This window comes from Gobio gobio (assembly GCF_949357685.1).
Source record: "Gobio gobio genome assembly, chromosome: 4".
In the NCBI taxonomy this organism is placed as follows: domain Eukaryota; kingdom Metazoa; phylum Chordata; class Actinopteri; order Cypriniformes; family Gobionidae; genus Gobio; species Gobio gobio.
This window is the reverse complement of record NC_137100.1, coordinates 7,110,004-7,137,485: the sequence shown is the minus strand read 5'-3', so window position 1 is coordinate 7,137,485 and position 27,482 is coordinate 7,110,004. Positions and strand designations below refer to the sequence as shown.

Sequence of the window (27,482 nt, the reverse complement as noted above, 5' to 3'; positions counted from 1 at the left end):
AAATTAAGTGTTATGTTATGCGTTTTGGGGCAAAATGAGAAAAGGGGGAGACTTTATATTGTTTAATAGTGTTTAATGTTTAATTATGTTGGAATTATTAGAACCATTTAAATTATACTGGGTTACCATAGTGGAGAAGACAGAGCAATTGATTACGTCAAATAAAGAGCATTTCATACTGAGCACTTGGCATGTTCATGATTTACTATTGCTGGCAAACAGAATGAAAGCTAGTTAGTACAATCTTATAAATCAGTCAAGTGTGACAACAAAAATAAAAAACTTTTGTGATTTGATTAAAGAGTCTCAAGCCCACCTGTGCACGACACTGTTGCTAGGGAGCCACATTAAAATCATTTTGAGACTACTCAGTTCGGTTACTTGAAAATGACTTCATTCCATAGTGTTGAAATGATGTGAAGTTATGTTTGCTTAACTTAATTGATTCATGTGGAACTGATGTACATGATTAAATCATGTAAATCCAACACCTTTTTTCAGTGAAGGTTTGTTGACACATTCAAGGTTCATTTTCCAATGTGGTGCAGAGAAAGCAAGATTAATAATGTAGGTGACCAATCACGAGTCACTAAAGTAGAGTTGTTCCGATTCCGATGCTAGTATCGGAAATATCACCGATACCACAACAAATTCTGGCATCGGCATCGGCGAGTACTTGAACCCATGTACCGATCTGATACCATTTTCTTAAACAAGACCTAGTTACTATGACCGCTAGCTTTGCCTAACCCCTGCGCCGTTCTTCTTCGCTGCTCAGCACAACTTCCTGTGTTTGCAATGCATTCTGTGTTGCCACCATAGACTGTAAAAAAATACGGATGTAGTGTCCGCGACGTCACCCATAGGATTCTGATGAGCAGTTTTGAAGCGCAAAGTATGGACGAGATGGCCGTGGCCATCTTGGCAGCGCATCACTCCCGGATAACAGAAAATGGGCAAAAAGGCGGGACGTGGGCGGAGCTTAAGTGACGCGATGACTAACAGACAGCAGATAAATGGCTATCCACCTGTCACTCGAAGTGGCCACGCCCTTTATTATGCAGGACTTTAATGCTTTATATAATGTAAACGAATGAGTTATAAAAAAAATTCACCCCCCTCACAGTTGTCATGAAGGGCAAAATGAGCCGTATAGATCAAAACCACAATTTGTACCAGACTGTAAACATGTTTTAATCTGCTGTAAAGTTGGGCATTTTAACATGGGGCTCAATGAGATTCTGCTCCCTTCTGGAGCCTGTCCCTAGCGGCCAGTCGATGAATTGCAGTTTAAGGTACTTCCGTATTGGCTTCAAGAGAAACTGCGGGAGGTTGCCGCTTGGTTGCCACAAGCAACCCCTGTTTAGAGCAGCGAAGAAAAAATGAAAACGCATAGCAGGTTGCAGTAGGCCATGTCCGCTGTTCAGCAGTATTTCTTCTCTGTGTGGATGGCGGGCGCCCGCGCACACACACGCGCATGACATTCGCTCGCTGTCTTCGTCCTGCCCCAGTTTCTCTACGTGCGTTTTTACAGTCAATTGTCACTATATGAGGACACGAATGCATAAACTGTCACTTCATGAGAATTTATTTTGTCACATAATGCACACAGACACTCAAAGGTGTTCACGGCTACCCGTCAAAATAAAAGTTCGGTTTAACGTGAAGAAATGGACAGAATATAATAGGCTACTGTTGTACAGTAGATTTAGCTACTCTCTATGTAATATGTCTCTACAAATAATAATGCCTAGAAGGCTGTAAAGAGATTATTTTCTGATTAATATATAATTTTTTTTATATTCCAACATGCAGTTTTTTATACAGTTATATTGTAAAACTAAAATACCTTTTTCAGTTTGCGGTGTTCGATTTGCGGCTGCATTTGAAGTTCTTTTTCGCTTAAGAAAAATAAATAATATTGCTGTCAAATGCATGTCAGATAATACAAATACAGTAGTTCACTGTATGTATTTGTTCATGTTGTTTTATTAAGGGATAAGTCTGAAGCACATATAATAATTCTAGCAATTCATACAGGGCTAGTAGTATATACAGCTGTATATACAGATGCACACCCAGGTATCGGATCAGTACTCGGTCGATACCCAGAGCCCAGGTATCGGAATCGGGAAGGGAAAACGGGCATCGGAACATCTCTACACTAAAGCCATTTCAACAAATACAGCACAGTTAGGAACCCACGTAGAGAAATTTATTCTTATCAATATACTACTTCTACTTTACATGATACAAAAAAAAATATTTCTGGACAGACACTTGATTCTGCACTCTAGGGAACTAATCAAATAAGCAACTTAGACATTGATCATGTAAACTCCATGATACCAAAGGGCTTTTCCTCGTTTCCAATAAATCACACAACATGCTCTCCATGCAACCATCGATCCAGACTCCTTTGAAATGCATAGTGAAGCAGATTAACTTCAAAGGAAAGTCAACGCATACTTTTCACACATGTATACAGCCATAGAAACATTTGCAAAAGTAGATCAAGTTTTATTATTTTTTTAAAGAAAAAAGGCCTTGCATTTTAGACACACCCCTTCAATACCACAAAAAAAGTACAACTCAACTTACAACTCAAACAACATTTACACAGTCTTGCATATTATATCAAGGTGAATTTAAATGCAACAAGTTGCAGCCACACGTCAAAGTAACAAAAAACATCTGAATACAAGAATACTAATCGTTTACCAATATAAACATCTAGGCCCAGTATCAAACTAAAGCCCACTTTTAAACGACAAACTTGTTTTTGGTTATGGAGTTGCTCTTGGTTGCAGTGTCTGCATGGGCTTGATATCCAATGACAAGTTTCTGCGGAAGTCCAAGATTTTCTTTATACGTTTGACTGAAAGGGAAGCAATATGAGAGAAGTGAATAACTTGTAGAGCACACAAGTCTTCTTTGGAACCAAATAAAGGTTTTTAATTGGCCACCATGAAAAACATTTAACACCCATGGAACCTTTCCAGTGCACAAAAGTTTCTTTACAATAAAAAAAAGGTTCTTTAGATTAAAATGTTCTTCACACTAATACAAGTTTTTTTCTTTTAATAAGAACCATTCACTGAAAGGTTCTTTGGGAGGAAAAAAATGGTTCTAATGGCATTGCTGCAAAAACTACAACTTTTGGTTCATGTATTTTTAAGAGTGTAAAGGGCTCTGGAATGTCACCAAAAAACCCAGAGTGCTACTGAATAACACCAAGTCACACCTCTTTTTGTCTCAGTCCACTGGCCCACATCAGGTTCATGTACTAATGCTTTGGTGGAGAACAGCCAACAGATCTGCACTCTTCTACCTACAGTGGCAAATGTTTACTCCCGATTTCTGTGGTGTGCACGCAAAGAGTGCTTTGCAGGGAAAGTATTAGGGCTGGGGTTAAAAATGTTGATTTCTTAATTTTAATCGACTTATTTTGATGAAACTATATTGATTCTTAAATATCAAAAATCAATCTTTTAATCTAAGCTGTAGAGCTGTGTGATTGATTGAAACACCCATGCCATTTTATTCCCAAATGCCAATGATTCACTAAACTATTGTCTATTAAACCTACAAAACCGTCTTTTCAACGTCACAGTATGGTTATTCAAGTTAATCACAGAAGCATTGGAATAAAAGTTTACAGATATAAACACGGATGTCTACGGAAGCTATCAAAATAGAGTAAATCTTTTTAAAAGTAACTTAATGCTTCAAATAAAGATTTAATCAATTCTATTGTTACACCAGTAGGTTGTGAAAAGTGACAAGTTGTACAATGGACTCATTCAAAAACGCAAATTCAGTGAAGTCTTCATCTGAGTCATTGAATCATTAATCGAAAATTAAAAAACAAACAAATTCTAATTAAACATTTTTAAATGGGCTACAGCAATAAACATTTTGTTAGAACATCTAGTAAATGACATTTTGTTTAATTGTCTATTCAGATTCATAGGAGAATTGTGATATCCATTTGAAACAAGAAAATCGTGATTCTCAATAAATCCAGAACCGTACTATGCTGTTTTCAGTTGATGAAAGAAACTTTGTAGTGCGCCTCCCTTTCAATAATCACAATAAGCTTTGTGCTTTGTTACTTCCAATATGAAACAGAATTTCGTAATACAAATGACAGAATTCGGAAGCTGAGACTGAGCGGCAACGCACGTAAACGGATCATCTCCTTTACTACTAGTTACAGCACAAAAATGTTGAAATATTCAGTACAACTTAAAGGGGTGATGAATTGAGAAATCAACTTTCCTTTGAGCCTTTGGTATATAAAAGTTTGTGATAAGAATATCCTGCAAGTTTCAGAGCTGAAAACGTCCTTGTTAGTCAAAGAAAAGCTTTTATAGACACCAGGCCCAGAAAACGAGAGATCTCGGAATATGTCGACCACTGACGTAGGAGGAGGCAGAAGCACCGCCTCAAGCCCGCCCACCACCTAAACGATGCGGAATCGATTGTAAACAAGATAGAGGTCACAGGCTGGAGAAGGTGTTATTGGTTCATTCGTGATCAGACTCAAACTTGTAACGCCAGCTTGCAAAGCCCAAAGTCCCGGGGCTATGTGCTTTTCAGACGGGCTCACGCGCACTGATGATTGAGCGAAATGATACAGAAATAACATTCCAATCAATAGCGGGTGGATGAGAGATGAATTATTGTGTTTGCTTGATAAAGACATTTTGCGAGCCCTGGCTGTGGGCTGTGTGATTCATTCCTGTTGCCGTTTGCCATACGCTGTCACTGACAGGGGAGCAGAAGCTCATCAAAAATGTTATCTTATCCAATCCTAGCAGTGGGCGTTTACTTCCAAGTCTTCAGTGCGGCACGCCAATCAAAACCGATCGTTTTTTCAGAGAGCCTCAAAATCAAGGCAGAAAGAAGCCAATTACTTATTCATTATGATGTTTTTGAATGTAAAAACCACACAAACGTCACAAGTTGACCTCAGACAACAGTATAATAAAAAAAAAAGCCAGTTCATGACACCTTTAACGCAAACACATATCATGTCTCATGTATACGAAGTTAATATTCAACAATATTATTGATGGGACTGCATTTACGCCATTGTATGAGAGCTGGACGATGACATCACCGTCAGCATCTGCTGCTGTATAGATAAATTAAATAAATTAATAACTAATGATTTTTACAAAGGAAATCAACTCTGAACTTTACTTAAGCTGGACAATGACACCATTCTCTGCCAAAACAAACGTTGTTGCATTAATCTCCCGTTATCACTGTAAAGCTGTTGAAACGATCCGTATTGTAAAAAGCGATATATAAATAAAAGTTGACTTGACATGTAATCGTTCCATCAGGGTTTCAACTGCAAAAAGATGTCAAAACAGCTTGTGAACAATGTCACGTAATCCATTCAATGTCCATAAACTCGTTAGTCAGCAAGAAAAGTTAACTATAGAAAGCAGCATTTTGCCAAATATTTGCACCCGATTGTATTTTTACTTAAACTGTTCTTCAATATTTACTGTATATTTTAACACATACATTAATACATTATGTTTGAATACATGTTATGACAGACACCATTTAAATGTTTATATATTTTTTAAATGTGTAGAAACAATTATGCCATTAAAAAGTTTAGATTACATCATTACATCTACACATGCCATTACATCTTCCTTTAAATGCAAGTAGCTTATATAAATCAGTTTATTTTAACCTTTAATATTATACTATATGTACTAACTGGGGTTTCATGTATAGTTTACAGCATTAGTTGACTTTCCTTGAGAAAATTTGCCCTGTACTGTATCTAATACATACCCAAATTAATCAATCAACAAATAATTGAAAATAGAATTTAATTGCAAGCTTGAGAATGAAAATCAACTCATGAAATGTGTCAATGCCCAGCCCTAGCAAGTATGTGCCTTAAACAATAATAAACCCTAATCCTCTCTGACTGACAAACCCTTTCAGGACAAAACGTTTATATTTAGTAAAAAATGCTTAAAAAAAACAACAAATGCTGCGTTTACTTTAGATCCAGACCATTGAGGATCTTACAGCTGTACAGTATATCCTAGCAGCAGAGGACTGCAGGCTGTTCCCCATCCATCTGATATGATGGATAATTAGCTTCATTAGGTTGCTAGGCACAAATTCCTTTCCAATGATCATTAAATGTTTACAACACCATGAGTGGTCAAATGCTTGCATCTGGCTCTGCCTGACATCATTCAAAAGATGTTCAAATCTATGATATCCAAAAAAACACCACTCCAATACTCACACATATACAGTATGCCAGATGCAAGCAGTCATGCATACGGACGCTTGTTTCTGCCATAGAATACAAAATAATAATAAAAGTAATTGCAACTCTTAATCCCACAATTGCGAGTTTATATCTCAATCAGAAAAATCTGAATTGAGAGCAATAAACTCCAAACTGAAAGAAGAAAATGCATTCAGAATTACATGTATAGCTCAATTCTGACTTTTTTCCCCCTCAATTGCTTAATATTGACAATTCTTGGGGGGAAACGTCTGAATTGTGAGATGCAAACTTGCAATTGTGAGGAAAAAAAGTTATAGTTTATAGTACCATATAACCTACCGTTATAGTTTTTTTTTTTTATTCCATGGCAGAAACAAGCTCCCATACATTCATTCATATCTGTTGGCCATGAAAAGAAGGATTATGCTTATACACAACTAAAAGCATGCTCACCCAATGTATGTAACGGTCTCACAGTTCTCAGCATTGGAGGTCCAGATGGCAATTTTGTCCCCTTTGGCACGGATATTGATTACACTTCCACAGATATCCCGACTGAAGGAGCCAAAGCCCTCTCCAATAAGACACAACATCTGCCACAAGAACAAACGTATATTCAGCATTCATTTTGCTGTAGTTTAAGCTTTAACAAAACCAACTTCCTGAACATGGTAATAAATATTTTGGAGTGTATTCATACACAAAGATAAGTTCTGATACTTTATAATTAGAAAGTTAACCTTTTCCAACAGACAATTAAATCCAAAGGTTAAATAAAGCAAGCAAATATATTGTCACTGACCGTTTCCAGCCAGAACCGGTCAAGTTCAGTGTGTCTATGATGCTTGGCTAGAGTAATCAACCAGCGGCCACCACATTTATTACTTCTGTCTTCCCACATGGGCTCGATGCCATCCTGTAAAGCAACAAATAAAGTGCTTTACAAAGAGTCACTATAAAAGTGTAACATTAATTATTCATAGTTTAATTACAGTATTTGAGAGTAAATCGAATCACATTAACATAACTAAATGTAGACAGCTGTTTTTAACTGGAAACAATACGCATGTTATGCACAATGCTAAAAAACTAAAGAAAAGAAGTTACACCCCGTTCACCTTGAACATGGAGTAGTCACAGCCAGAGGACAGTTTGCTTGGCAGCTGTATGTTGTTGTATAATCTGAAACAGTTAAAAGTCAATCAAAAAACATTTTGCAGATTACAAACATTTAGTACATTATATTTATTTAATATTTAGTGCAGAACTTAAATGTCAAGTGTAGAGGCTGAGGCCTTCCGGTGAAGTGCCGCCTAGGCTCTTAGGATTACAATCACAGCAATCATATCTACTAGGGCTGAACAAATTGGGAAAAATACACAATTATGATTTCTCTGATTATTTGAAATGTGACTTTTTCAAGAGCTCCAGATTTTCATTAATACGAGTTTCCCTAGCCTGTATATGGTCCCCAAGTGGCTAGAAATTGCGATAGGTGTAAACCGAGTTCTGGCTGTCTTTCTCTGCCTTTGAGAAAATGAGAGCTCAGATGAGCCGATCTGGAATATCCCCTGTATGTCGTCATACGGGGAACGGTTACCTCCCCTCCCTCTGCTTTGCCCGCCCAGAGAATTTGGAGAAAATGGATTCCGTTCATCAGTCGCAATAAACAGTGAGTAACAGTGTTCATTAATGCCTGATCTGTGATCAGTGATTTCTGATGTGTTGCTAATCATTCAAGTTCACACAGACTTTTTCTAAATCGTTTAATACTGTCAGTCTCGCCGCTGGCCGTCTTGATGCCCGAAGCGTAATGCATCAGTGAATCAAGCCAGTGACTAAAACGATCAACTTCACATCGTTTCTCTTAGTAGCATGAAACAAATCTGTTGTTTCAATTTTGATTAGATGCTAGATTAGCAATCAAAGCAGTGTTAATTTCGTTGACGAATAATTTGTCAGAATTTTTGTCAACGACCTTTTTTCACTGACGAAAACGAGACGATAATTAAATAAAAACTAGTGTTGGATGACTAAAACTATGACGAAAACTTACTGTCATTTTCGTCAACAAATAAAAACGAGACGAAAATGTTAGGGAGGGTCGATTAGGGAAGAGATCCAGTCAGAACTGATGTCCTGTGTAACAGATGCGCACATTTGATCTGAACTGATCTAACCGCTGGAAAACACACGGCCTACAGGCTCACGCATCCCCAATCCAGCGCTCCAGAGCGGCTCACAACAATCAATGAATATCGCACATTTATGCCACGCAATTGTTTATGAACTAATGCTGATGAATAATGACAATGTTTACTTTATGATGATTATATAGTAATATGTTTTAGACGGTTGTAACAATGCATATTTTATCTCCTGAACTTGAATGAGCAGCTGCAACTGCAACAGAGGCGCAGCAGACATTTCAAAATAAGAGTCCTGGTGTATTTCGAGCTTGTTTATAATTTAAAAGTCACGCATTATATATTCGTTTTTGGTTACACAATAAACTGTATTTCTATTTTCTAGTTAACTAAAACCATTTTAAAAAATCATTACTTGAAATTAAATAAATGTTAACTGAAATTAAAAATAAATAAATAAACAAACTTATTTGAAGCTTTAGCTTTACCTCATATGGCCTACTAACTAAAAGAAATACAAAGTTATAAAAACTATATAAATGTTTTTTAAAAAACAAACAAAAGTGAATTGAGCTCTCTTTCGTGTATTTTTAATGTCAAAAACAAAATTATGTCAAAATTAAATGGAGCTTAAATGCTTAATGTATTACAATTTAACTAAACTCATTAGATTTTAGGAGACTAAATCTACAGTAGATTTAGTCGACTAAAATCTTATGATATTATTCGACTAAAACTAGACTAAAACTAAAAACAATTCAGGTGACTAAAATATGACTAAAACTAAATGGCATTTTAGTCAAAAGACTATGACTAAAACTAAATCAAAATTTGCTGTCAAAATTAACACTGAATCAAAGAACTCTCTCTTTATAATGCTCGGATCTGTCAATCACACGTCGCAAGAGTTTCTGCACACCTGTATCTGTGGTATCCGTTATAATGAATGACGCTGTTATACTGCACAAAGCTCTTATATTCCTGTCGATGTCGTGTTAGTTGTAGTGAAAGCATTTTGTGAGAGAAATAACGTTGCAATGACGAGATCATGCGATCAACAGACTGTCTGTCTACTCAATGCTCTTCACTGCAGCCTTTCATGTGATAGGAAAAGATCTAAAAATAATGCTATAATCAACACTTTGACGATTCGTTCATCTCGACGGCTGTGATGGTAAAAAAACGTAGTTAAGTATTCGAGAGGGGTTCCACATGTTAAAAAGTTTGTAGAATAAGGAGGAAGACGACAGGGTTGGCGTGCCTGGGACTCATTTATTCAGAGCTCTCAGATACAAACAAAAACTCGTGCTCACAGCGCACTCAACAACTCAGTACAATAAAACTTTCTCAGCTATCTTAACGTCAGAGAGCGTTATGCGCGCTGCTTATGCGCCCCGGGCACCTCACGTTTTAACCGCCTGCTGCGCCTCGCGTTTTTGAAGGAGCACAGCGCACTGCTATTTTCTAAATTGAAAAACATCGACCAATAAAAGGCAATGCGGTGCGCCCTGGGTTTTCAGACCTGAAAAACGCGTTCTGTCTGATCGGGGCCTAAGTAGTGTAAAACTCTAAATAATGCAAGTTTGTCATGATTTTCATAGATGCATTAAAAACAGGGGTACAGGTTGAGTTGTAAGAATTATACATGAGGAAAAATAAAGTGCCAGGATGTTAAATAAACTGTTAACTATATTCATTAATGAGCCAATAATGAACTTAGCGTGTGGTGTCTGGCTGCAGATCTGAATAAGAGAAAATACTTCGTGGCAAACTTTTAGTCATAATGGTGTCGATTTGTATTGTTGCTGAGTGCAAGTATTCAAAGAGTTACTATCAGTGAAGGTTCCAGCATGTTGTAGGCAGCGGCTAAAAGCTGCAGAGATTACACTGCGACGGAAAGGCTGAAAAACCTCAATGTTTATAGTCAACAACTTCAAACTGGATAACCATGAACACAGCGATTCTGCATCAATGCAGTAATAGATCATAATCCATTATAGCCTACTGACATTTCTCAGACATCATTCGAAACATACTTGCTTTTCATGCTAGAGTAAAATGGCGGAGGGAGGCGAAACAAAAGCCAGTAATAAAAATGTAAAAAAAAATGCACCCACTATGTGTTTTGAGTGTTATTGTAACCTAAGTGCACTACTTGACAGTTTCATGTGGTTTGATTATTTACTAGTGTTTGTTAATTCTAAATGGTCCTTTTGTCTGCGGTGTTCAGACTCAAGTTTGCTACGTTCAGGAAGTGTTTTCTTCTTGGAGTAGATTAAATAAAAAGGGAGTTCATATATCGGACTGCTTGCATTCATTGAAAAATGTAGCCATGTGCAGTAATTAGGGCTGCACGATTTTGAGAAAAAACCTAATTGCGGTTTTTCTGACAAATATTGCGATTGCGGTGCGATTTTCGATTTTTGCGTTCGATACTTTTAAGTGCATAAAACCTAAAATTATGAATAAAATATGTTGTTACTTTTACGACACAGAGGGTTAAATAAACTACATACATAGTGATTGAGGTAATGAGATTGTTTGATGCTTCATGATTATTAAATACCTGAACCTAAATACCAAAGAATAAGACGACATAATGGAAATTAACTTAACCACTTGGTCATTTATTTTGTTTTTAAATTTAACAATCTTAAACACTGAAAAATAGAAAATGAATTCTTATTAGATTTAGATTTACAATTAGAAAAACAAAATAATTCTGTAGTCCACTGCCATTTACTGAACATGAAACTGTTATATTGCAGACATTTTAAAATAAATGACAATAACAATTAAAAACAACACCTTATCCAGCCTTCTGCAAGATAAGAGTGTAAAATCAGAAACTGTGTCAGAGTGCTACATTAAAGGGTTTTTACTATAAAACACCAACATATTTACCATTTCTGGCTTGAGACAGGCACGCTCACATGTGACAATGTTGTCACTGGCACTGAAAATATGCTCTATATGTATATATGTATAGATTGGTAGTGTTTCCTCTGGATCTGGCCACGGCACGTCGACATATTTTACATTTAGCACTCTTTTGCTCCACGTCGTTCTTCGCGAATCCAAAATAAGTCCAAACAGCTGAAGTACCACCCTTCTTGTTAACCAATTGCTCCGCTTCCTCTCCCATCACCGAAGAAGTGCCTTCGGCCATTTCTGCGCAGTTACAAGCTTTTTCTATTGGCACAATTCGAGGTACACGACACGTTGTGTGTTAGCTGCTTTGCTGCTGACAGAAAGCCGCCCGCCACGCCCGGTGCATTGCATCATACAACCTTGTTTCCATTGCCATTTCTAATTGGCCAGCAAGCCAGGAACGCGAGATTCGACCATTTTGATTGGCTAATAGGTTTGTCACTCAAATGTCAGAGGCGGGGGAAAAAACCTCAGACTCCTGAGGTTAGGTTATTGCGGGAATTAAAACCTCAATATCGATGCGATAAAGGTCAATCGTGCAGCCCTAGCAGTAATATTGAAAATTGAGGATACAACACAGTGACACATTGTGATATCAAATTGAAGACATAATCGTAATCTAATTGAACTGACCTATCGGTAAGCCCCACCCCCCTTAGTTACTGTTGCTAACTGTCTTACAATGACAGCTGTCAGTGTGAAAACCTTATCCAAAGATGTTTTTGGACATGTAGCGGACCCCCTCCGATTGATGGTCAAACTTTACTGATGGTTTATGAAGTTTATTACATTGTTTTTCACAAAAATCACTAAAAGAACGTTCGTGGCTCGACTTGTCGAGACTGTTTTCCAAGATGGCTCCTGTCTATATACGCGTAATGTACCGTCTCTATAAAGTATCTTCTTATTAAACGGTTTGTACACTTACAAAGTTCTCAATGCTTCGGTTCGCATGTAGGGACCCTCATTATGCCACCGTGTTAGTGTGAGGCTATTTTGAGCCTTGTTAGTGGTATTAACTAATGATTTAATTTTACTTATTCTGTGCCCCATATACTAGCGTTATAAGCTAATCTGTTTTTAGAGATAAAACTCTTTACATTCGATTTTCATGAAAACGCATCCCAGAGAACGATCTACTCGGTAACCATGTGTTAATTACCCCAGGTTCATTTTTCACCGGAGTTGTCCTTTAACTGCCCATTTAGTTGTCTTTTTCGTATTGACCTCATCTTTGTCGTCTTCTATCTTATCTAGCTCTGCCGGTGTTAATTCTTTGTGCCGCTTTTTGTCATTCAACGTCTTCTCCAAGTCTTCTATTTTGTCTTGTGTCTGGGCCGATCTCTACTTTATATAAAGCGGACGGAGTGCTAGAACTAACGAGCCATAACTTACAGGGTTAGTTCAACCAAAAATAAAAATTCTGTCATTAATTCCTCACCCTCATGTCGTTCGACACCCGTAAGACCTCCGTTCATCTTCGGAACAAGAAATGAAGATATTTTAGTTGAAATCTGATGTCTCTGAAAGGCCTCCAGTCTCACTACAGTGGTTCTACAATAATGTTATGAATCTGCCACTGTCACAGCCCTATGTGTCATTACATACGCCAACTCAAATAATTTTAGGTTGATTGTAGCCTGAACAACACAGAAAAACATTGTCTTGTTGACTTACATTCCTGACTGTTTACATTCAATTGCTGTTCTAAGCAACTGGGGCCTGTACCATGATGGTAGTTTAACAAACTCAGGGTTACAGGATTAGTTTAGAGTTGACAAAACCAAACCAATCTATTCAGACTCTGTTGGTCCCATGATGCTGATCATCCGCTTTCTCTGTCAACTCAGGCTTTGATCCTGAGTTTAGGAGTTTAGCTGTGACATCAGTAGTGAACAGCCAATCACACGCTGTGGATCAATGAAACTGATTCACTTCTCGCGAGAGAAGCAGTGAGATTGATTTCTCTCTTCTACAGAATATTTCATGATTGAAGAATATTAAGAATATAAACAAATTTACACAGCAAGAAGAAAAGAGCTGTCTATAAAAGAGTACAACTTAAAGAAAATATTCACTACGTCAATGCAAGTAAATGTTATGAAGTTGGTTTAGTTGATATATAGAGAATTGAGTAATGTAATTTTTATAGCTTTGTGTATTGATTTTAAAGCTTATTTGTATGACCTTTGTATAGGCTAATTATATTAATTTCAACTAAGTGCCTATTAATGATTGATTAACTAAAATGATACATGTGTAATTGATTACGGGTATAATAATTAGGGCTGTAATCTCCCAGTCGATTAGTCGATTCGTTCTGGCTCGACCAAAATTCTGATTGGTCGATTTTTTTGCCGCGTTCATTTAATCAGTTTTGCCGCGCCGCGTTCATTTCATAAGGTGGAAAGCACTAATTGCTACTAATGGGGGTGTTTTCAGAGCACCCCTGTTTCACAGGTAACAGTCTGCCTTCAGAACACCCCCATTGTTTTCACTTCTTTTGGATTAGCCCAACCCACTGGCAAAGAGAAGTCTCTCGCTGGTCCTTTGTGTTTCATTCCCCGCTGGCTCAAACGCATGCCCATAGCGGTAAACCTGAGGAACGCCCATCAACACACACATGAGGGGAAGCTTCACAACACCGCACTAAGTGGATCTGTACTGTCAGTTTTGCCGCGTTCATTTCATCAGTTTTGCCGCGCCGCGTTCATTTCATCAGGTGGAAAGCACTAATTTCTAATGGGGGTGTTTTCAGAGCACCCCTGTTTCACAGGTAACAGTCTGTCTTCAGAACACCCCCATTGTTTCCACTTCTTTTGGATTAGCCCAACCCACTGGAGAAGAGAGACAGATTGAAGAAGGCTAGTTTTCTTGTATATTATTTATTTAATTGTGAGCGTTTTTTCTGCTCTTGATCTGGCTTGTTTAATAAATATTCATTTTTTATTAAAGTGGACGTGCCTTTTGTGTTTAAGAGTAAAAGCTTTAAGTTAATAGTCTATTCGTGTCTCAGCCGTGAAGCTGAGCTCAGCTGATCCGGTGCACAGAACGGCTGAAATGATACTGTCTGTCAGTTATTATAATACATATGACAAAAACAATTGTCTAAATTATGTTGCATATTCCTCAAAAGTTCTTGTGATGATATCTAGTTGACAACATATAGTACTATATTTTCGGAAATCATAGGCTATGATATTGTGCACGTGATGCAGTGCTGTCAGAGCCGACAGACTCACGTGTCAGACTCATTTCAGTGCAAAATAATCAGGTCAAAAACTATTTAATATACTGCAAATAGCCTACTAGTTTATGTTTATTTATAATTCATTTATGCAGACAACAAGGCTACCAAGTACTTCGCACAGTGTGCAGCTAATTCATTTAACGTTTTTAGTCGATTTTTAGTCGAAAATTTCAGGACTTCAGTCGACCAAGATTTTCTTTGGTTGATTACAGCCCTAATAATAATTACATAAATGATATCTAAATCATTCAAAATTACTATTATTATAAATAAGCATTGTTAAAAGCCAGACACTTTAGTCTTTAATAGCCATTTGCTATGTAGTGACCTTTAATTTGGAGTAGAAACCGGGGGAGTGACTTTATTGCATCAGAGGTGTGTCACTTTGCTCACAGTTGATTGGTCCAATTTCAGTTTGAGATCTCTTATCCAGAACATAACCTGCCCTGGAGCAGGTTAGCCGTGGAGCGTAAGCTACTATGGAGATGAACACTGCTAAAAGCCAAACCACTTTAATGGTACCTAAAACCCAGGATTAGCACAAACTAAGCTTAAACATATCTGGCTAGCCAGCTAAACCGGCTTCATGGTATAGGCCCCTGGACAATTGTTTTTTTTTCTTTTTCTAATTGCTTACAATACAGCAACACATGACCGTGAACTTACGCCCAGAAGTCCTCAACTGTGTCGAACTTGGTGATAAGCCTCAGATTGTCTTGCCACATTTTGCTCTTATCGTTCTTGTAGAACCAAAGACCCCATCTACACACAAACAAAGAACAAGAGCATATGAATTATGGGATCGCTCAAGTCTCAACTGATTTTCAAACATGAACAGCCTGAACACACCTGTTTTGTAAAGGGTGCTTCATACAAGGCTCCTTCAAAATGTTTGATCCAAATTTCTTTTTCTCCACCTTCCTCCTCGTCACTTTGTCCATCTGGAAAAAATAAGATTGTTGGGGCCAAACCACATATAATTAACCCCTTCATACATGAATTATTGAATCACAAAGTAATATTTTTTTAATGTTTGTTTTTACTTTTAAACAAGTTAAAAATCATGCCAATTTTTTATCCAATACATTTTATTTTGAGAGAGCTACATATCTGCAGGGGACACCATGCATCAACAGTATATAAAAAGTGATTCAATAGAACTCATTGTTTGGTCTGAATATTTTTTTTTTTATTTTTTTTTTTACAAAGGGCAAATGTATTAACAACAAACATCAAATAAAAATAATAGAGAGGACATTTGAAAAACATATTGTAGGTCTCGAAACGTCGTAACGTTGAATGTGACTGACTTAATGGGGACTCGTTTTACTTATAAAAATTGCCAACTTTTATTTAAAACAATTAAAACCTGTATCATGCTTAGTGTCATTTGCTTTACCTTCTTCCACCAATTAAAACTACTAATACAACAATTATGAAATATATAAAACAGGTATACATGCCTACACTTTTATATGACCTAATAATTAAATATAGACTCTCTAAGCATTGAAATAAATTATAAAATATGAAGACTGTTTAATATTGCTGTTTAAGAAAAATAATTAAGTGTAAATTACATCATAATTTTAACTAAAACAAACAAAATAAGGTTGAATCTAAATATAGGCCCAATTATACCCTTTAGTGCACATGAGGTCCACTGGAGTGGACAGATATATTTATTTTATGTCACAGAACATTTTTTTTTTTACAAGAAAAATATTTTTACAATCTGGATAAAAGTATTTGTAACATCTTATTTAGCTGAAAAATATTTTAGTTCCTGTCTGGTTATCTGAGAATAAAAGGATTTAACACTTATTCCTGAGGTAACGTTACTTGGTGCATCTCCTCTTTCCTCCGCCATTTTGAATGTATGATGCAATATCTCAAAACGACAAAGAGATACGAAGACAAAAATCAATTGGAAGTGTAGACAACGCTTTGGGGGTTCGCCACTTCGTGTTTGGGACATGGTACTAAAACTTAAATGGTTCAAAATGGCTACCAGATATTTGGACGCCATGCATGAAAGGGTTAAAACGCCAGTCGTGCTTGACGCCGTTAAACTTGTGGCGTGAAATCAACAGTCTTGATGTGTTATTTCAGGCAAACCAACACAAATGTTATTAGATTAACAAATGTGTACACGGTTAAACGAGAACTTGCATTACATTTCGGAGACTTTATTCTTACCAGCTGTACAGCGCACGACGCCATGTCAATCCTGTATCGCGTGAGAATGATTGAGTTTCCCGCCCAGTGCGCGAATTTATGAGCTCGGAAATTTTGAAGTAATTATTTTGAAAGGACAACAATTTTGACATTGCAAATTATTGCAAACTCGACTACCAAACTTTCAAAACAACATAAAAAAATAACATTTTATGATTTTATAACACCACAGAAGCCTACATAAATTCTCTTATTAGGTTAAAAAGAAGAAAATAACTTATTTTAAACGTTTCTTGTTACGTGTTGCTTTTCTAACAACTAATGGCAGGTGAAGTTGTTGAAAATTGTCTCATATATTATTTCGAGGTGAAATGAGTTTGTGACATCCAGTGCAATGCGTTCATCTCACCACCAGAGGTCTCTGTCGCCCGCCTATTGAAATGGACTCTAAAATGCAACACACTTCAATATTCCCACAATTTAATATTTATTCAAAAGCAGATAATCACTTTTTTGTAAACGTTGCCGTTATGAGCACCAATATCTGTTTTAACCTTTTCAGCACATAATTGGTAATTTTGCCATTTTAAAAATCGCAATTTCAAGTAAGGCCTGATGTATAGGTCTATAGGCACAAAAAAAGGTTTCAGTATAATTTTAATATGCTATATTTGTAAAATGTAATAAGATAATATATTTAACATTTTTTAGATAATATGAAAAAAAAGTAAAATGTATTGTACAAACACATAAAATCACATTTAATTTCCAACAGCCTATACTTGTTCATGAAGATTTTTTTCAGTAGCACGTCAGGGTTTTTTGTTTAGTTTTTTTTTTTACTAATGAGAGTTAAACATTTAGCCAATAATATAATATAATATAATATAATATAATATAATATAATATAATTAATATAATATCATATCATATAATTAATATAATATAATAAAATACAATATAATTAATATAATATAATATGATTAATATAATAATATAATATAATATAATATAATATAATATAATATAATATAATATAATGTAATATATAATATAATATAATATAATATAATATAATATAATATAATATAATTAATATAATAAACAGGATGTCAGTTTTTCCTGTCTGCAGGTTACATTGTTATGTCAGATGTGTAAAGAGTACCTGAAAACCATACTTGAGTAAAAGTACAGATTCCTTACAGCGAAAATGACTCCATTACAAGTTACAACAAGTCACCAATTCCAATACAACTTGAGTAAAAGTCTTAGAGTATCTGATCTTAATAGTACTTAAATATTTTACTCGTACTGAATATAGGCTCAAAGATACACTAGTCCTCGACCGACACCTGAGAGACATGCCAGTGAAAATAAGAAACAATTGATTTGTAAGATGAGAAATCATGTTTATTTTCTAAAATCAAAATAAAACTGAACACCTCAATATTGCAATCAAGGTCGACACAACAGCCTCTTAAATGTCTACAAACTCTCAAGTCTTAAGCTCAAGTGCTCAAAAAGGCCGTAAGTAAAACAATATTCTTCAAAAAGATCTTGTTAATATAGCGGATAAATAAAATAATATGAAGTAAATTGAAATAGTCAAAGCCTTCTTGCACTGGATGTGCTGGTTTCAGCCTCATTCTGCGATTCGTCAATTACCTGCAAATGCACTCGCATTCATGTAAAGTAGCCTTTTTGACATGTTTGGGTGAGTAAAGGCAAAACACACAAGATATAGAGCCTACAATGCCCTTAGATGGCGATATCACTTCTTTACAGCAGAAACAAACTCCTGCAGAAAAAGTTAGGTGCCATGCAAAATGTAATGTGTAAATGCTCAACACAAATGTATTGGAGTAAAAAGTATTTATTTGGCAACAAAAATGAAGTCAAGTAGAGAGTAAAAGTTGCTAATATATTTGAGTACAACTACAAAGTATCCAAAAAGACTAGCCTAATTACATTTACTCAAATACTTTTTTTTATTTATTTTTTTATTGACAAAAAACAGCAAAATACAAAACTCTCGTAGGGGAAAGAGAATATACACATACATGTAATTACAAATGTTGTCAAAATACAAAAGTTAATAACTAAACAGAAAACAACCACAATACAAAAACAAAACAAAAGGGGCTAATTAAAAACACAAATCAATGGCAAAAGGCTAAATATAATAACGTTAACATTTGGAGCGGCACACACAAAGGGAGATTATTCAAAACAATAGTTTCCTAGATATTTCACTACACATTTTTATGGCAATTTTAGTTGATTTCATCTTTTTCAGTGAGGTAAAATATAATTTAAAATCATTTATAAACCAAACAAAAGAAGGCTTAGAACATCTCCACTTACTACAATGAATATGATATTTACCCATAAGAATAATCATATTGACTATATCTGATTCTGACGAATCTAAATTATCCATGTAAAAGAGGATGTGTGTCAAGGTGAGAGTAGGGATATTATCAATCTTAAGTGATATCCAATTGTGTAGTTCGGACCACTCAAATACTTTACACCACTGTCAGGTGGTAATTATGAGCGAGTCATTTATGAGTGAATCACTGACTCATTCATTCAACTGATTCATTCAGCAATTGATTCGTTCACTCATTCCACAGCTGCGTGTGCAATGTTTTGGCTTTGTGTAGTGCAGCAGGGGTGCCCAATCCTATCTACATGCAGAGTTCATATCCAACACACCTGTCTATAATTATCAAGAGCTGCTGAAGATCTTAATTAGCTGTTCAGTTGCGTTTGATCAGGGTTGGAGAGCTGAACTTTGCGGGAAGGTAGATCTCCAGGAACATGATTGGACACCTCTGGTCTGGTGTAGTATGGTAGGGGGTAAAAGGCTAGCGCAATCCACACACCTCTGGAAATCTTGTAATAAAAATTATTTTGTATAAATTATACAAGACAAATTTGCTATAGGCCTATTGAAACTATGAAGGGAACAAAAAAATCAATAGGCAATATTTACTTGTAAATGTGAGGTTTTGGAAGTGAAAGTGAGTTTGATCAACAGGCTGAAAAGACTGACCTAGACCCATTGATTTCATGTTGGACTCAGCTGGTGGTTTCTGGTTAGTGCAGGTCTGTTGAACAGGCTATTCATACTATGACCAACTGGTGAAGCTGTTTTTTATTGAAGCTGCACTGTAAAACCCAGTAAGTTAACAGAACTCAAATAAATAATGTTAAAGGTAACACTTTACAATAAGTATGATTTTCTACAGGCTTTATGCCAATCAGCCTATATACTCCATTTCTTTAACTTATATATATATTAGGGCTGTCAAAAGATTAATCGCGATTAATCGCATCCAAAATAAAAGTTTGTGTTTACATAATATATGTGTGTGTACTCTGTTAATTATTATTTATATATAAATACACACATTCATGTATATATTTAAGAAATATTTGCATGTATATACTGTATATACTTTTATATAATCTATAATATATATAAAATGTTTTATAAATAAAAATAATATTTTTTTCTTAAATATATACATGCTTGTGTGTGTATTTATATATAAATATAATTAACAGAGTACACACCAGTGATGCGCGGGTTGATCCAAAATGAGCGGGTGCCTGCGGTCACCCGCGGTTACCCGCGGTAACGAGTCATCCAAAATAATTTTTTATGATATTCGGGTCGCGGTCAGTCGGGTCATCCTTATTTTCCTTTTGAATGTTGAGCGTTATTAACTTTTTAATAAATACTGACGCGGGACAAAATGCCCGCTTTCCCAACACGTTGAACTGAGCAATGCCATTGTACCATTTTAATAGGCTACTTTTAAACGCATATAGCTCAGAAAAGTCAGTTTTATGTATTTTCTGAGAGGGGGCGGGATTTTTGTTGTCAGGGGAGAGACGCACACATCGATTAGACTGGATAAACACATGCAGCATCTTAATTGTTAAGAAAATGAAACAAAATAAATGAATAAATCAATCCATTAGGAGCGCAAACTGTTCTTTTTCTGAATGCTGTATGATATAGTCTATGTAATAAACATGTAATTTAGTTGAAGCTTCTATTCAAAAGCAACTACATCACTCAGCTGGCATAAGAAAGTGAAAACTAGCTCTTAAGGGCTTTCTCGCAGTTGACCTGCTGATGACCTTCAAGCCGGGTCGAAACATAAACATCGCGTTCATCAATAGTATGCATCTAGACAGCTGAAATGGAAAATGATGGGCCGCCTCAAGAACTGCCTGCTCTCGCCGCTGCACCTCTGAGCGCACCACGTCAGGGCCTGAAACATTTTCTCAATGGCCCAATGAGCTACGATGATCATTTATTACTTTAAAAAAATGCGGGTCAGGAAGCAGGTCGGGTACAATATCTTCTTCTTTTTTTTTTGCGGTCCGAGTTGCGGGCGGGTTAGTTGAAAACGTCGGTCGGGTGCGGGTTGTTTATACATTGACCCGCGCATCACTGGTACACACACATATATTATGTAAACACAATTTTATTTTGGATGCGATTAATCGCGATTAATCTTTTGACAGCCCTAATATATATATATATATTATTGTGTGCGTGTGTATATGTGTATATATTATATAAATATATGCATTTTCTCTTTTTTCATATCAAAATACACTTCGGTTCAAAAGTTGTATTATGGTATTTTATTTAATGTTTTCAAAAGAAATCTCTTAACTGTTTTCTATTTTTGAATATATTTTAAAATGCTATTTATTCCTATGTTGGCAAAGCTGAATTTTCCAGTCTTCAGTACCACCTGTTTTGTTTTTGGGGGCTCTTTAATGTGGCGTCACAGATCGCTGTAGCACCTCATTCTAAGCGAGACCGATCGTCTCTTCCACTTTACTAGATACCGCATGAAATAAACATGAATGAACATCAGACAGTATGTTGAAAGATCTATGAAATCAGTGTTTCAACCGTGCAGACGTCAATAAACGTCTATAAATAGCTTTTAAATAATGTCATGTCACATTTAGGCCTACCTCCAAAAATTAATTAGCCAGCTAGAAAAATAAAATTTAGAGAAGAACATTTTTCTCAGTATATTCACTATATTAGTTATTTTTACTTTATGCGTTTCTTCAGAATTGAATGTATATTTGAATAAATCCTTTTTTTATGACAGCCACCACTTCAAAATTGTATCTCTCTCTCTCTCTCTCTCTCTCCCTCTCTCTCTCTCTCTCTCTCTCTCTCTCTCTCTCTCTCTCTCTCTCTCTCTCTCTCTCTCTCTCTCTCTCTCTCTCTCTATCTCTCTCTCTCTCTCTCTCCTTTTTTTCCACCAGCTGATGATGAGACATTGTTTCGGGGGGTTAATGTTGGGCATCTTGACCGTGAGTGACATGATAGTGCCTTCCCAGATGTGGCTGTGATACTGGAAGGGGAGATTGTGGTTTTGGACCTCCAAGATGTTCTAAATGCCTTTGCCACACTGTTTGGACTCCTTTATGCTTTGAACAATGACTGTCCCAAAGAGCTATGAGGTTATCCAACTATTTTTTTTATAAAGGTTGGTGGAGAGCTGCACAGCTAAGTTTGGTGGACTGAAGAAAATGCAGGTACTGGTACATATGTGCTGTTTATGTCCATTGATAAATGTATTGAAGCTTGAGAGATTGTACATTGATGATTAAAATGAACTTAAATTAAGTTTAGATTAAAATGTGAAGAAGCCAATTCAGAGGTGTTTAACATTTAACATTTGAAAGGTTCTGAAGTAAGGACATTTCTGTAATGTATGTTGTGGAGTGAGCTTGTTACATTTTAATTTTTCAAATCAAATTGCTTTATTTGAAATGAGGCAAGCATAAGACATACATTAGCTATGTTTCCATCCACATATTTGTGTGTGCATTTTGGGATATTACATACAGTGGCTTCTGTTACTTTTCTTTTTAGTACCAGTTTATCAGAAAGTGATAATTTTCTTCTCTTTGACTGAATGGAAACACTGCTTTATTCACAATTTATGCAAAAGTGCAATTTTACACACAAGTTAAACTCACAACTTTGGATGCATAACAGCTATTGAGGCAGGCATTTCTTTGTGGTTGTTTTAGGTGTTTGTTTTTGCAATACATCTTATTGTGTATTATATGTGTTGCTGTGGTTTTAATTTAAATCTAAATCAAATGTAATTTACAAATGAATATAGTAATGCAAATAATAAAGATTAAAGCAGCTGTGCAACCAACTATAAAATATAAGTTCATCCAACTAAAGTGAAGTTTTCATGCCTATAAAATTTAAGTTCAGAAAACTAAAGTGAAGTTTCACAATCAGTTCAGATAACTTATCCAAATAAGTAAAAAAAAAAAGTATAATAAAAAGATAACAAAAGAGTCAACAAAATATTTTTTACAGTGTGGGTAACCAAACAGTTGATGGGCCCCACTGATTTCATAGTATGAAAAAAAAAAAAAAAACTACGGAAGTCAATAGTGTCACAATTATGTTCATCGTGGACTTTTAGTCTATCTTCATTCTCATCATGTGCTCCTTTGTTCAGTTTGGCTGCTCCTCATTATTAGTTCATTTGTGTCAGCTGTGTTCTATATACTGTATTATCCTTTTTTGATTGCTATATAAATTGGTCCCTCGCATTCATTCTCTGGGGTCCGTTCTTCGTACCTCGCTTAATACATCTGAGATGATTTGATCAGATCTTCTAATTGTGATAACTGATCTCTGTCTAATTTGGTTCTTCAAACGAATTTGTGGATTAGATTAAAATATCTGGATTAAGTTATCTAAGATTATTGCACAGTCCTCACTGTTCACTGAAGAGGGCAAATGTATCGACACTTAACCACGATCAGTAATGCAGCGATTGGCTGGCGGCAAGACAGCAACGTCATTTTTATTTCAATGTTGTAATTAGCAATTCATTTAATTTTTTATTCAATTTGAAGCAGATTTGTTATATGACAGTATTCATTAAAGTTTCTTAAGGGTCAAGATCAAGTTGATCTGCAAGATCTGCATCAAGCCACTCCCATAATATCAGTCATCACTCAAATCAAAGAGTCAAAGAGTTTTTTTTTTTGTTTTTTTTTATTTTTATTTTTATTTGTCACATACACAGTTATATACAAGTATACAGCTGGCAGTGAAATGTATTTGGTGTTGTGCGAGTCACACCGAGTCGCCATTCTGCGGCGCCATCTTAAGTTGGACAGAAAATACAGCATAACATGAGGATAGGTAGGTAGGGGTGAGGAGATGAAAAAAAAACAACCCCCAGACTATGCTCCTACGGGAGCACAGTTTGAGAACAGTAAAAAAACATCTCAGCAACATAAGCACACATTACGACATGAAACACGACTTGCAACAGGGGAGAGGAATTGTGGGGGTTGAGGTGTCCCAGCACAGCCAGGCGTCCCGGTCCTGCAGCCATCTTAGGCGCTGGTCACAGACCCGCTTGTCAGACTGGGGGTACAAAGCGGCGAAGGTGAGAGATGGGTGTGTGCATAAGTGTGTGTGTGTCTGTGAAGTTCATGTGCATGTTTGTGTAGGCCTGAAGAGTCACGCCTGGCACCATAATCTCGGTGCTCCCGTTGTTATGGAGACAACCTTGATCAGATCCCAGTCCGAGTCAGCAGGTGGTTGGGGGATGAATGCAAGAGCGTCTTCCTGCAGTGCTTGTCTGGAGGAGTTGTTGTCTCAGCAGCGGCCTTGGCCAAGGCCGTGCTGGTTGAGGGAGCCGAAAGCAGATAAGATTGGAATTTGTTTGGTCTGGGAGCGAGTAGCCACAATTTATGACTACTCTCTTAGTTCGTTCTGGTCTCTGAAACCATTTTGCAAAGCAGTGAGCTTTTCCGTGATGATATCCATCTTGCGTTGCAACTCCATGATGTTATCCATGTTGCGGTTAGTAGTCCCAGTTTGGGAGATGACCGCTCTGCCCACTGCTTCAATCATGACGGGCAGCCTTGTGGAGCTTTGAACAGCTGTCACCGCTTTCTGAATTTTTCGATATCCCAGGGCAATGCCTGATCCAATCAGCAGAAACCCTGTTACCATGAATCCGAATAGGTAGATGTCTTCAATGTCCTCTACGGAAAGTGCCGCTAGACACACAACATGCCACCTCTCCCACGCGTCCATCGTGTAGCCAGCAGCAAACGTTCCGGCAGGGCAGTCAGGTTCCCCCGAAGATGGTGTCAATTGCGTTGAGAGATCAGTTGATCAAATCCATAATTTTTAGTTCGAGAGCAGTGCGTGGAGAGTCTCCCAAAGTTTAAGACAGTAGACTAGACGAGACGAGAGAAGCAAGCAGGAGAGGAGGGAGTAAGGAGACGAGAGGAGAGAGGAGAGAATGCGACCGCCTTCGCTGAGAGCCAGAGGGGAAAGGGAGAGTAAAATAAACCCAGAGTTTATTTTTAAATGAATGCACGGCTCAGATTAACTGTACAACGTGTGTGTAAGACTCCAATCAAATTAAGTAATTATTCCATCACAAATAAACCTCTCAATCAAGTGGCTGTGTATTATAATATTATTTTAAAATACATTTTTATATTATTATTATTATTATTATTATTTAAAATGATTATTGCCCCTGGTTTAGTAATGAACTCTTGAAATAAAGTAGATTTTAATTATCACCTCAAGATGCGATCTAATCCTGTTTACATGAAATAAGATGCTCCTGAGCAGGTTTAAGCTTACGGACCTGTTGCTATGACAGCAAGTCCAGGGGCCGTTTCAGAAAGGAGGTTAAGTGAAAACTCTGAGTATGTTAACCCTGAAATAAGGGAAACTCTGGGTTTTCTGTTTCAGAATGGGAGGAATGTCAAACCCGAGAAAGCAGTGTAATCAAGCCCGTTTCTAAAAGAGAGGTAATTTATACACAGAGTCAGTTACCAGGGTAACTGACTCTGTGAACCTAACCTGGTCAGGAGCAGGGTTTCTTCTGTAAACCCAGAGTTTATTTCGGTCTCCTCACCCTTTTTAAAGCGCCAGCTGTGTTTAAATACTTAATTCATTCATTCAAACGCCACAAATGCTTTTCTTACTGAGTATTTTGGTCGTATTTCAAGTACAAATATCAAAAAATTATAAATTTAATCTAAATCTAAAGTAAGCAAAGTTTACTTAAAGGGTTAGTTCACCCAAAAATGAAAATTACTTACCCTCACGTCGTTCGACACCCGTAAGACCTCCGTTCATCTTCGGAACACAAATTAAGATATTTTAGTTGAAATCTGATGGCTCTGAAAGGCCTCCATTGGTTCACTCTCAAGACCCTTAAAAGGTACTAAAGACGTCGTTAAAAAGTCCATCTCACTACAGTGGTTCTAAAATAACTTTATGAATCGGCGAGAATAGTTTTTGTGCGCAAAAAAACCCTAAATAACGACTTATATAGTGATGACGATTTCAAAACACGGCCTCATGAAGCTTCGAAGCGTTATGAATCAGTGTGTCGAATCATGATTCGGATCGCGTGTCAAACCGCCAAACTGCTGAAATTTGGCGATCCAAACTGCTGACCTAACCAACACCCTAACACTAACCTAACCCTAACCCTAACCATAACTCTCCTAACCCTCTTAACCCTAACCTACACGCACACGCACGCACCTAACCCTAACCTACACACACACAAACAAACTGTTGTTTAGTTCAAATAATATAATCGTTTGTTTTGAGTTTTATAGGAATAGCCGGCCTGGGGAAGTTTGTCTTAAGTGCCACTCATACACACACACACACACCATGCATACAAAAAAACTGTTGTTTAGTTCAAAGAAATACAATCTGGGGAGAAAATGGGCAGAAATTCTGTTGAATGTTTTTCTTTTTTGAATTAAATTCTCACGTTATTTACATTTGTCGATTCTTTGTAACTATAGCATCTGTGCCAACCAACCCCATTGCATGTGCCAACCAACCCCCATACTGGGGCAGGTTGGCACAAGTGCACAACATGACTTTAATGATGAATAAAAAAAAAATAGGAATAATTTGAGAACATTAAATGTATCTGTTGATTAGCTGAGATCTTAACCTTTCAGTTTTTACTGGTTAGACTATTTTCACATATAGCATGACTGAGAAATATGACGGAGAGTGAAAAGTGTGCCAACCAACCCCGCTCTCCCCTATATTGTTATTATATTGCTCAGTTCAGTTTTTAATTGTAGCGTCTGTTCTCTAACTGAACGAAATTATTTTTATTACAATAAAACAATCAAAATTATATCGATACGACTGTTTATAATTTCATACAGCTATATATATAACGAAAAAACCTTGACAAAGTCTTGACATCATATCCGGGAGATAAGTCAGTAAATTCGAGTAAAATCACAGGCTTGCTTATCCTGTGCGAATGCTGTGGATGTGGGGGAGTCATTTCTAAATCACACAAGGTCCCCAGATAATACTTATCCCGTGCAAATAGGGCTTTAGTTGTTGTTGTTGTTGTTTTTTTACAGTGGGTCATAATATAGCATATCTTTGTCAGTGCGTTTTGTGGTGTTAGGAATTGTTTTTCTGCACATTTTCGCACTAACTCAAAACGTGCATACACCACCTCCTGAGCTGGCGTAGGATTTGAGCGTGCCGTACGCCAACGTCCATATTGATAAATCTCAAAGTCACCATGGTTTTGGGTGTACGCCGGAAATTTGGTGTATGCACTTTTGATAAATGAGGGCC

At 36.6% G+C, this 27,482-nt stretch overlaps 1 protein-coding gene across 1 annotated transcript; it reads right to left on the bottom strand.

The window, feature by feature from the left end:
* Positions 1-2,763: 2,763 nt before the first annotated feature.
* On the bottom strand, positions 2,764-16,831 carry eif4e1b (eukaryotic translation initiation factor 4E family member 1B; the record flags this gene model as incomplete). Its single annotated transcript, XM_079815018.1, has 7 exons — positions 2,764-2,878; positions 6,734-6,873; positions 7,083-7,196; positions 7,399-7,462; positions 15,275-15,370; positions 15,458-15,549; positions 16,808-16,831. 7 exons carry the CDS (start codon positions 16,829-16,831, stop codon positions 2,764-2,766), a joined length of 645 nt encoding a protein of 214 aa, XP_079671144.1.
* Between the last annotated feature and the right edge of the window lie 10,651 nt (positions 16,832-27,482).